Source organism: Octopus bimaculoides, chromosome 1, assembly GCF_046866305.1.
Source record: "Octopus bimaculoides isolate indiv1 chromosome 1, ASM4686630v1, whole genome shotgun sequence".
NCBI classification, from domain to species: domain Eukaryota; kingdom Metazoa; phylum Mollusca; class Cephalopoda; order Octopoda; family Octopodidae; genus Octopus; species Octopus bimaculoides.
The window spans coordinates 41,015,849-41,028,433 of record NC_142928.1 but is presented as its reverse complement, the minus strand read 5'-3'; the positions used below and the strand labels follow the sequence as shown (position 1 = coordinate 41,028,433).

The window sequence follows — 12,585 nt, the reverse complement described above, 5'->3', positions numbered from 1 at the left end:
ACCCAACTCACCTGAAAAAAAAAACAAGTACTGGGTTCGATTCATTAAACTAAAATTCTTTAACGCAGTGCCCGGATCTTTTTTAAAACGGGGGCCACATTTTTCATTAACGAAACACTTTGAAACTTGGAACACTGGTAGAATGTGTCATATAAAACATCTTTTTCTCTTAGTCTTCTTTAAAAAAAAGAAATCCATAAGTTATTCCATATTAAAGTTGTCGTATTTCTGTAATTTCAACCAACCACTGACGTCCATTCAGCCAATATACATTAAGTGCCGACTACATAAACAAACGATTCTGAAACAATTAACCCTAACCCTAACCCTAACCCTAACACTAGGGTTAGGGTTAGGGTTAAAGCAAATTTAAAATGAAAAAAGCAAATAAAACGAAGGTATGGAGATTAAATACGCTTTACATCGCTTAATCAGCCAAAGGAGTAAATATAAACAACTGAATACTTGTCAGTGATTGGTTGAAATTATCGAAATAAGACAATTTTTTACATGAAATAAATTCGAATACAAAAATATTTTTCTGTTCTATAACACAAAATAGATAAATATACGAAGTTTGAAAGTCTTTCGGTACCAAAAACACTACGTAAAACATTAATGAAAAATGTGGCCCCCGTTTTAAAATAGATCCCAGTGCCCCAACATAGTCGCAGTCTAAAGACTAAAAGAATAAAACGATAAAAACGAAAAAGATGTATGTATATAAATGTTTGTTGTTATTTAACATTAAACCCGAAGAATTGCTCAATACATTTTTGTCGAGTAAAGGATTTTGCCAACTCGCCGCCTTAGTAAACGGTTATATTAATGTTTGCTTTTATAAATTTAATCACACACGCACACACACACACGCACACGCACGCACGCACGCACGCACGCACGAACACACACACACATTAATGTTGTTTTCACGTCAAATTATGATAATAAACATTTTAACATACGCACACACACATGTATGTACGTACGTACGTTTATGTATGCATCTATGTATATATCTATGTATGTATGCATATATGTAATTGTGTACATACCTGTGTGTTTTCATGATAAAGCATTCCACATATTTCATACTTTTGTAATCACGTCAGTAGAGAACCGTTTGCTAGTCCCAAGAAAGGTAGACTAAAGCCACCAGGTGATTTATAATCTTTATACAAAAGTTGTTTATATAGTTCATGCTTAACATTCCAGCTTGAACTTGTTCCTCTCAAGTCTCGTTCTCGTTTGTTCTTCAATTACTTTTTTAAAAATAGATGCGTACTTACATATATATACATAAATACACACACCCATGCCTGTATACATACAACGCGCGCACCCGTAGGTGGGACGCACGAATACACACATTTACATGCACACACGCACGCGCGCACGTACACATGCAGCGCGCACACCGATGGGTGAGCGTACATGCACCCACTTACATACGCACGCACAGACATACATATACACACATACATATGCACACACACATACACACACACACACTCCTCTCTCTCTCTTCTTTCTCTTTCTTATTAGCAGATTTACTCAGCATTATCTATTTGTTTAATGTGTAGAAAATATTTTTGTTAGCCATAATGTCTGCAATCATGCTAAATTATGTTCTTCATTTACATGTAAATCTATCTATCTATCTATCTATCTATCTATCTATCTATCTATCTATCTATCTATCTATCTATCTATCTCAACGCTAACTCTTAAGACAGAACAGTTAACAATGATACCGAGTTACCTTGGTCAGAGGGTAACAAGGGTTATCATAAAAAATATTCCTCCCACGGTAGACACACTATGGATAACATCAGCCGTATGTGTCGATATGGAGGAAGTTGACATATTGCAAATTAATGTTTCTGAAAAGCAACAGTGGGTGGGTAAAAAAATGGAGATCCTTCTCCATATTACCCAGGAGTCACTAAATAAAATACCCACCTACATAAAGTTACCATCAACGCAAAGGCTGTATGTAGTGGTGGAAGGCAGACGACCACGCTGTTAAATATGTGGCAGTGAAGCTCACTTCCAAAAGGACTGCAATTCTGCCGCGAAACAACAGCAACAACAACAACAACAGCCACGGGAAAACCAAAGACCAAAAACACCAGCATTATTACCCACACCACCGTATGCACAACTGATCAAGCAGCTATATGCGAAAACGAAAGAACGGCAACAACGAACAAACCAACCCAACCAAACAACACCACCACCTGAGTAAAAAACAGAAACAACACCACCACCAACAACTAAAGACAGACCATCACCAACACCAAGAACAACAACCAAGAAGACAACCACTGAGAACGAAGAAAAGACCAATACTACTCCCAATTCCCCAATAACACACACACCACAACACCATCGACACACACACAAATAGAACCAAATGCTTTGCCTTTACCCCCTTCTGATTCGTCAGACATTTCGTCTAACGATGAAAGTTCTACAGAATGGCAAATAGCCACAGGAAGTAAAAGAAAAAGATAAAAAACAACCCCAAAATTAAATGCATGCAAAGCAGGGAAATATGTAACCGCTGAAAGCCCCTTGCACAAACAAACCAACACCAACATCACAAAAACACACACAATGCTATCAGCGATAGACACAAAAAACACAAAACTAATGGACTACATCATATCTCAAACAAACATTTCTGAAGATGATTATAAGCTTAACAATCATCCACGCACTACACCTTCAAAACACATCAAAATAGTTCACATCACACAAACGCAGTACCACACACTCAAAACCCTCTTTCCGAATGCGGTTGGGGGGTTCCAAAAATATTTATCAAAGAAACTCTTCAAAAACCTCATCCAAGATACTTCAAAAGAAGAGGAAGCTAAAACTTTCGAAACAAGTAAGTAACCTTCTCTCTTGTCTCTTTTACTGTCGTGTATGAATCACAAATTTCGACTTCAACTATGCTTAAATTAGGTTGTGTAAATGTACGTGGCTTGGCGTCAGCTTGGAAGCAAGGTTACCTTCTAAATGACATCAAGTCACAGAACATAGAAATCATAGCTATCAGTGAAACCAGACTCAGTAACCCGCGGGCCCTCAAGTCCATGTTTGGCGGACATTTCGGCATTTATTTTTCTCCCTGTCTGCCAAACATGGGTGGTGGTGGTACCGCGGTGCTTTTTCGGAAGAGTCTGAACCTAAAAGTAAGGCCAATATTCCTAGACCCGGAGGGTAGGCTGGTTGTCTTGGACGTCGATGGCACAAACGGGTGTGCTTTCCGTCTGGTGGCAGTGTATGCACCGTCCTTAACGGGTCGGGCGGATTTCTTTAGACGTCTAGAGGTTTTCCTGGGAACGTCACGACCTTTACTGTTAGTAGGGGACTGGAACGCTACCTTGGACACGCATATAGACTATGTGGGAGTGGATAGGAGTAGAAGGGGATGTAAGTATCTCAAAGACCTGCTCAGACGTTTCCATTTGTCTGACAGGTTCCGACTCGACCATCCGAACGTGCCAACGTGGACTTGGACAAACCACGTCGAATCGTCGAGATCGTATCTAGATAGAGTTCTATGTAGGACAGCGGATAGAGATAGTGTAGGATGTCCACAATTTAAAATAGTCAGCTACACAGATCACAAGTTTGTGATGTGTACGCTCGACTTAGATAAGACACATAGGCAGGGTCCCGGTTACTGGAAACTGAACGCTTCGCTCTTAGCGCGGCAGGTTTACAGGAACCGGATTATCGAATTAATTAAGAGGGCGTTAACAGGAGCCATCGTTAACAACCGCTGGTGGTTTGCCCTGAAAATGGCAATTAAATCGGAATCTATTAGGTATAGTAAAGAACTAGCGATAGATCGAAATAGAGTAGAGGGAGACTTAGTTAAGAAACTAGAAGAGGCACTTACAACTGGCAGCGCAACCAACGTTTTGGCTGCGAGGATGGCCCTCGACCAACACCTCAACGCCAAACACGAAGGTTGCGTCGTCAGAGCTAAAATGCGTGCCTTAAGGAACGAAGGGATCGAAACTGTGCGAGAAGCCCGGGTGGCGGAGGCGCAACGCGGTAACAGAGCCACCATTCGGTCTCTAATCGATGAACAGGGATGTAGTTTGCTCGAACCCGAAAGGATGTGTGGGGCCTTTCAACAGCACTTTGCTCGACTGTTCGGTGCGAGCGGTGGGTCGGAACGCAGGATGGACTTCACTGCTTACCTGACCGGCCTGCCGCGGCTCTCGGCGGGAGAGGCAGAGTGTTGTGAGGGTCCCATCACAGCTGCTGAAGTAAGGGATGCTATGTCGGGCTGCGCGAGGGATAAGTCGCCTGGATTGGATGGTCTACCCTACGAGCTGTATTGTCAAATGCCAGACTTGTTTGGCGACCTCTTGGCATCAGTCTACTGCAACTGGCAACAAAACGGGAGAATTCCCGGTTTCGTGAGCCGAGGTGCAGTGACATTGCTGAAGAAAGAACCAAACAAGGGGAATTTTATAGATAATTTCAGGCCCATCACTCTGCTCAACGCAGATTTGAAAATTTTGGCCAAAGTAATAGCCGAGAGGTTGACGCTTGTCATCGATAAACTGGTCGACAAGACGCAAACATGCGCCGTGCCGGGCAGAAGCATCCATGACAACCTCCACCTCATGCGCTACATCATGGACAGGGTAGTTAAGGATCCTGGCTTGGGTGGGGCGCTGATCAATTTAGATCAATCTAAAGCCTTCGATAGGGTCGACCATCGATACCTGGCGGCCGTCCTCAGGGCAGCTGGCTTTGGTCCCGTCTTCCGCGGTTGGATCGCTGCCTTGTATAGCGGCATCCGATCGGTAATTCGGGTAAACGGTCACCTGTCAAAACCGTTCGACATCACGCGTTCGGTCCGTCAGGGATGTCCCCTGTCGGCGCTTCTGTATGTATTGACGCTCGAACCACTACTGCGGAAGCTGGCGACACTGAGGGGTATCCCACGAGAGCTGGGTTGCGGGACGAGCGTGTCTGCATATGCGGACGATGTCACCGTCATAGTGTCGAGCGAAAAGCACGTCGAGATGCTAGGCGAGACACTTAAAGAATACGAAACGGTGACAGGAGCAAAAATTAACCCGGAAAAGTCAGTGGGTTTGTTACTCGGCACCTGGAGAAGCAAGCCCATACCGTCCAACAGTGACTCCGTAGTGGGACGCTGGACGGACGGACCGGTTAAACTGCTCGGGGTCTGGTTCAGTCCGGACCTCCAAATAGATAAGAACTGGGACGAGATCACCAGTAGAGTGATCAAACTCAGCCAAACATGGGCTGAGAGAAAGTTATCTCTAAAAGGCTGGGCGGAGGTGGCTAATGTGTATATCGCATCAGTCATCGATTACCGCCTGACCGTCGTGCCTTGTCCCGATGCCACCATCACGAAACTAGAACGCATACTTTTCCGCTTTCTGTGGAAGGGTGGCGTTCCGATGGTGAGGCGATCCATTTGCTGTCAACAACCGTTACATGGAGGACTGGGGATGCCGTGGTTAATGATGCGCAGACATGCGCTGAGACTGCGGCATCTCTGGAACTTCATTGACGACGGTGAACAGGTGTGGGCGCCGTTTGTGAGGCACGCCTTCCCGCAGCTCGTCTCACTCACCGAACTGCAAACATGGATCAGGAAGAGACCGAAACTGGGCGATTGGCACCGCGAGTGTCGCCAAGCTCTACAACAGCTCTGCCGTCCGGGATCAAACTTGTGCAACTTCCAAACGACCAATGCGTTCTATAGAGGACTAGTGGAGGGGAGGTCTGACGACACTCTCGGGGCAAACCTGGGTGTCGACGAGAAATTCCTAACCCGTCTTTTCAAGACGACGTTCGGGCCGGGGCCTATGGATAATTTCCAGAGATCCCTGGCTTGGCAATGCTATCGAGACGCACTACCAGTTCGAGAGAAGATCTACAGACACGGTTCGAAAACCACCGGACCGACCTGCCCGAGATGCGGTCAGAGCGACGAAACCGTTCTGCACGCACTCGTGCAGTGTCCAGATATTTCAGAGCTGTGGACCTTCGTCGAACGGCTGTTGTCGCGTGTGGGACGAGCCCACTTATCAGCCGAGTCTATCGTGAATATTGTTCCGTCACCTTCCTTTAAACGGGAAGAAAAAACGGTTTTTGTAACACTGATAGCTATGGCAAAAGAATGCGTGTGGTGGACGCGTTTGAAAGGTCTACAAACAAACACTTTCCTCTCTGGTCAGTCCCTCGTCAACTTTTTCAAGTACCACTTGAAAAGGAGGATGAGGATAAAGAGGAAAGTGTTGTCGAATGAAAGTTTCAGTAAAAAATGGGTAAATGTGGCAAGAATGGTAAGAATGAAAGACGACACCATTTTAAGCATAGACTTGTAACAAAAAGAGACAAAAAGAGAGAAGGTACTTACTTTCATGTACCTTAAAAAAAAAAAAGCCTGAGGTGACCGTGGTCTTTTCCGTAAGCTTTTCTCTTCACGGATAAACCTAATCTGTTCCCCGTTTTTTACATTGACTGTGATACACGATCCCTATTGATCGCCCACCCACCCACTTTTTTTTTTTTTTTCTTCCAGCGATCCCTTTTGATCGAAATCCCCACCTTTTTTTTTCCGCGATCCCTTTTGATCGAAATCCCCCCCCCCCCAAGAAAAGCTCTACTTTGTAATTTGTCCATTTTCTGTATTTAGCCCTGTGTGGCTATAATAAAAAGATATCTATCTATCTATCTATCTATCTATCTATCTACCTACCTATCTATCTATCTATCTATCTATCTATCTATCTATCTATCTATCTATCTATCTATCTATCTGCTCGTCCGTCCGTCCGTCTGTCTGTCACATACACACTTGTATATGCATGTGTGCATGTATGTATGCCTAAATATATTAGCTTAAACTCCGCCCTACGGATATACACTTAAGCATGCGCGCGCGCACACACAGAAACACTTTAACATTATACTGAATGATTGCTCAATACGTTTTGATAGAATACATGTTTAAACTTTTTAAGGTTGATAGCATTGACTTCAAAGTTTTATCATACTCGTATCCATCCATCCATCCATCCATTTCAATGTATATACATTGAAATTGATGGCGTAAATTGTGGTTATCTAAAATATTAAGCATTTCCTGATTTAATTAACTGAATTCCATGCATAAAAATAGGATTTTTATAATAAAATCGAAATGATTTACTTTTCATATTTTGTCAATATATATGTATTAAGTCTGGGTAGGCACTACTTGTCTTTCTCAAGCAGACGGTTGTTGGCATTCCGTCGCTTACGACGTCGAGGGTTCCAGTTGATCCGAACAACGGAACAGCCTGCTCGTGAAATTAACGTGCAAGTGGCTGAGCACTCCACAGACACGTGTACCCTTAACGTAGTTCTCGGGAATATTCAGCGTGACACAGTGTGACAAGGCTGACCCTTTGAATTACAGGCACAACAGAAACAGGGAGTAAGAGAAAGTTGTGGAGAAAGAGTGGAGAAAGAGTACAGCAGGGTTCGCCGGAGCCTCGTGGAGCTTTAGGTGTTTTCGCTCAATAAACACTCACAACGCCCGGTCTGGGAATCGAAACCGCGATCCTATGACCGCGAGTCCGCTGCCCTGACCACTGGGCCATTGCGCCTCCCAAGCAGACGGTACATACATACATACATACATACATACATACATACATACATACATACATACATGTTTATAGCTGTAATTATTGGGGTCCTGAGATATGTACACACTGGGTAAGTACCAATCATGAGAATTAGGCTTCTCAAAACCAGAATGGAAAAGGCTAATTCGAAGACTACAGATCCAATCCATTACTAAAATTGTAAAAATTTGTAAAACTTTCAGGAAGCTTTGCATTTAAATACATATGAGCATGTCTAGATATGGAACCATATGCATCAGAATACATACATAAAGCAAAACATACAAATCCGCACATATACATACATACGGAAATTAGCTGCCCAGTGGACGTTAACATAAAGCTGAAGATCAGTGAAAAAGAGCACACCTATGCTGAACAATTGAGAAATCTGTAGTTACTCTGTCCAGATTACAAGTTCAGGTTTATACCTGTAATTATTGGGGTCCTGGGGATATGTAACACACTGCCTAAATACCAGCCTTGAGAAATTGGGCTTCTCGGGACCAGAAAGGAGAAAACTAATTCGAAGACTACAGATCCAATCCATCACTGGAACTGTAAAAATCTGTAAAACTTTTTGGAAGTTTATCATTCAAATATACATGAGCATGTCTAGATATGCAACTATATGCATGAGAATACATGCATAAAACATACAAATCTGCACATACATACATACATGCATGCATACATACATACATACATACATACATACACACAGACATTCAGGCTTACATACATGCATACATACATACAAATAAAATAACATAACCTAAACATAAAAATATTTAATAACCGTCATTAATACAAAAAAAATACAAAAAAACTCTACCCAATGTATAACACAAACCAAGAGTAGCTCAAAAAAAAGAAAAAAGAAAAAAGAATATAAACAAATATGAATTCTTCAGTACAAGCACTCCCGTCGAAATAAAAAGCATTAAAATGAACAAAGAACCTTACAAAAACTCGACCTAATGACGACTGTAACTTATTTTAGACCACGCCTATAAATGACAACGTCGCCACCTCCTACAGAACACTAACTAACAAAAATTTACTTCAATCAGTTCACTTCGAGGATTTTTCAAATGGACGAAACCTGATGACTTCCACCAACAATAATGCAAGGTTGCGTTTGCAACAATGAGTAGACGCTGCAGCGGAAATATGTGTAGATCATTATATGCTGTATATAACTATAAAATGAATTTGGTGGATGCATAAGTCCCCATACTCTTCATTATTAATAATAATATGTACGTATACTCTATGACTGGTCACTGTATACTGGACACATTTAACTGCATGTAAATACATAACTACATTATTCTTTTGAGTCTGCTTCTTTTTTGGATATATGATCCTGGGCAGAGAATCTGCATCAAATTCTGACAAAAGCTTGGTGACACCTGCTCAGAGGTCTATGCAAAGTTTTCAAAAAGTTTTCATCGTTCTCGACACAATCGAAGAAATCTTGTACGACTGAAACCCGAGTGTCTTTTTAGTCAACTGAAAGCAGTTTTGGCACAAACTTAGCCGACATGCGTCTCATACCCAAATCTTCGGTGATAATGGACTGAGCCGTAACTAATCTGCACATCTTCTGATAACTCACGCATAGGGATTCGACGATTTCCCCTCACAGCTGCACGCACATCTGCGATGTTTTTCTCTGTTCTACTGGTTGCGGGTCTCCCAGAACGTTCGTCAGTATCGACATTTTTTCAACCATCTTGGAAACGTCAGAACCACTCGTGCACTTGTGTGCATCTCATACATTTTTCTCCATAGACTTTTTGCAACTTTGCATAGGCCTTTGAGCAGGTATCGCTACGACAAATTTCTCAGTCACGGTCAATGCGACGATCACAAGCTACATACATTCCTTCCAAGCTGGAACGTGAAAACTTAGTGCGCATGCATAGCAGAGTTCTAAGTCAATCTTTGCCTGGCAGCTTTGCTCTGCATGCTTTAACGTCGTTACTATGGCGACAGTCCGGATACTTATTGATCAGACCTAGTGTGTGTGTGTGTGTGTATTTATGCATATATATATATATATATATATATATATATATATATATATATATATAGAAATATATATATATAATATAATATATATGCATCCTTCCTAAACAATCCCAGAGCCTAAATCAGTGAGGGACATCGGTATCGACATGAGTGATGATACCTCTTTTCAAGTGCACATCACCAGGATGGCGACAAAATGCAGACGACTGGCTGGATGGATCCTAAGAACATTCAGAACCAGAAATAAGGAAACCATGATGGTCCTCTGGAGGACATTAGTCCTCAGCCGCCCGGATTACTGCTCCCATCTATGGTCACCCAACAGTATAAAATTTACAGTGGACCTTGAAGCAATTCAGCGAAGCTTCACAAAGAAGATCGTCTCTTTGCAACAGCTCAGCTACTGGGAAAGGCTGAAACAGCTAAGACTCTACTCCCTGGAGCGAGGGCGGGAGAGGTATGCAGTAATATACATCTGGAAAATCCTGGAAGGAATTGTGCCAAATTTTGGCATTGAAAGCTACACCAGTGCCAGAACAGGTCGACACTGCATGGTGCCGGGGATCTCAGCGGTGCCATCGCGCTTCAGGACCAGTTGCTGCGGACCACAGCTTTTTAATATTCTCCCAAAGAGCCTGAGGAATCTCCACAAAGTAGATGTAGGCGTTTTTAAATCAAGGCTGGACCTCCTCCTGTCGAGAGTTCCAGATGAACCTACCTCACGGCAAGAGGTGCAAATGAGGGTAGCTACATCAAACTCCATTCTACATCAAGTGCCATATATTAAAGGAAGATCTCAGTAATAAAAGTATAGCAAAACGGCGGTGCTCCAGCATGGCCACAGCTATGAGCTGAAACTTCCCCCATTTTTTAAATACATACACGCGCACGCGCGCGCTCTCTCACACACACATACACATACACACGCATGCACACACACACACACACATACACACACACACACACATGCGCGCGCGCATTTACCCGGCCTTCGCCCCGGTCTGCACAGTACTAAGTCAGATCGTAGTTAAAGACTGCTGGTCGTCACTCTTAACGAGAAAAAGGTCAGATATTTCTCTTCTCTGGAGAGGGTATTTCTGACTATGTTACTTTGAAGTTTTTCTGTTAACACCTGTTCTCTTAAGTGGGCTTTTCTCTCGGCTTGAGACTCTGTTGTCTCTTACTCCCTCAAGCGGGTTTGTCTGGTTGTTTAAGACTGATGATTTACTTCTCGTTCTTCTTGTATCTCCACGGCATTTCGTTGTGATTGAGATTGGAGCATGCCCCGCCTTCTTGTGTTTTCCTATCCCTTCAACTTCCTGGATCGTCGGGCTTCAGATGATAGAAAAGTGTTGTCTTCTACGCACCATATTGTATCTTCTGAAGCAAAATATTAAAAATAAATCAAAAATATATCCTGTAACAATTAATTTTTTGTTCTTTTAGTATTCAATCATGTTGCTTTATTTCATCTGTCTACCAAGCTTCATAAAACTCGGGCCTGTATAACAATCATACCCTTTCGATATATATAACGAAAGTTCATTTCACAAAAATATGATTGCTTCGAATCATAACAGATGTAACGTAAAGACTGTTCAAATTACGATAGAAAACTAGCCACGTCCGCGCGCGCACACACACATATATACACACATCATACATATATATACATATACACACATATATATATATGTACATATATATATATATATATATATATATATACACACACACACACATACACACATATATACATTTATAAAGAAGCATTGGTTATAGAACAAACATTAAATTTAGGTTAACGACTTTACATACAACACCACCTCTCAAACATTTAATCATATACAAAAATCATGATTCCGAAACACATAAAAAAATACATATACATAAAATCAAAGAAGGTAAAAGTATATAATCGAATAAAATACAATTAGAACGGCCTGTCAAAAAGTCAAAGATAAACGGCTAAAATTTCAAAACTACCAAAAATCCTAATAGACAAATATAAAATATGTAAAGTTATAGATAAAATAAATGTCCACCGACTAAAAAAGTTTTATTAGACGATTAAAATATTTTTTGAAAATTAAAAATAAATTTTTTTTTTAATATTTGAAAAAAATGGTTGAAAAAGTCTTACTTCCCTCATACAAATACGTCCAAAGTTCATAAGTAACCAACTTTCACAGGTCAAATTCACATACATCTTGAAAAAATCTTTAACTCCCCTCACACAAGTACGTCCAAAAGTTCATAATAAGCAGACTTCACAGGTCAAATTCAACACTCACATATATCTGGCCATTTCGGGAGCTCACCACCGCAGTTTATTTACACTAAAGTGCAACACGGCGATGACCCCTTCATCAGGATAAACAGAAAACAGGAGACGCGCACATATCAAAATTTTGCTTAGGCGGTGGGTTTTGCAAATAGGACCAGGTATAACTTTAAATCTCCTGGTGCTAGGATATTTATGTATGTACCTGGTGATTGTTTGCAGGCTTCATTAATTACCTGGCTCTTTTCTGTATTTTAGGTAGGCCGTAAAAAAGACTAGGTTTACATTTAAAGTTCGTGATATAATCTATTTCTTTTTCTGTCTGGCTTTTTCATGTAGATGAATTAAGGATGCAAGATTTTTCATTGTTTTCTTGTTTATAGTTTACAACTTTTTCGTAGAAGGTATCGTTTTCTAGCATGGGTAATACTAGGTTTTTGTAGTATTCTGTGTCCATCAGAACTACAGCACTTCCTTTGTCTGATTCTTTGATTGTCAGTTCTTTGTCGTTTTGCAGTTCAATTAGAAGTTTCCGTTCTAAATTGTTGAGGTTTGAATTAATTTTTCGCTTTTGGAAAG

The 12,585-nt window shown here is 41.4% G+C and overlaps 2 protein-coding genes across 9 annotated transcripts in view; one reads left to right on the top strand and one right to left on the bottom strand.

Moving 5' to 3' along the window:
* LOC106871129 (uncharacterized) overlaps positions 1-1,187 on the bottom strand; it is a 60,318-nt gene extending 59,131 nt beyond the window's left edge. For all 6 annotated transcript variants that reach the window (XR_016241422.1, XR_016241423.1, XR_016241421.1 and 3 more), the window contains exon 1: positions 1,056-1,187. Coding sequence is in view for 2 of the 6 variants with exons in the window: in XM_089350499.1 (XP_089206625.1) it covers positions 1,056-1,079 (24 nt within the window). In the remaining 4 variants the exon portion in view is untranslated. The remainder of the gene's footprint in view (positions 1-1,055) is intronic.
* LOC106871166 (histidine ammonia-lyase) overlaps positions 1-12,585 on the top strand; it is a 75,265-nt gene that overhangs the window by 15,601 nt on the left and 47,079 nt on the right. The window lies entirely within an intron of this gene.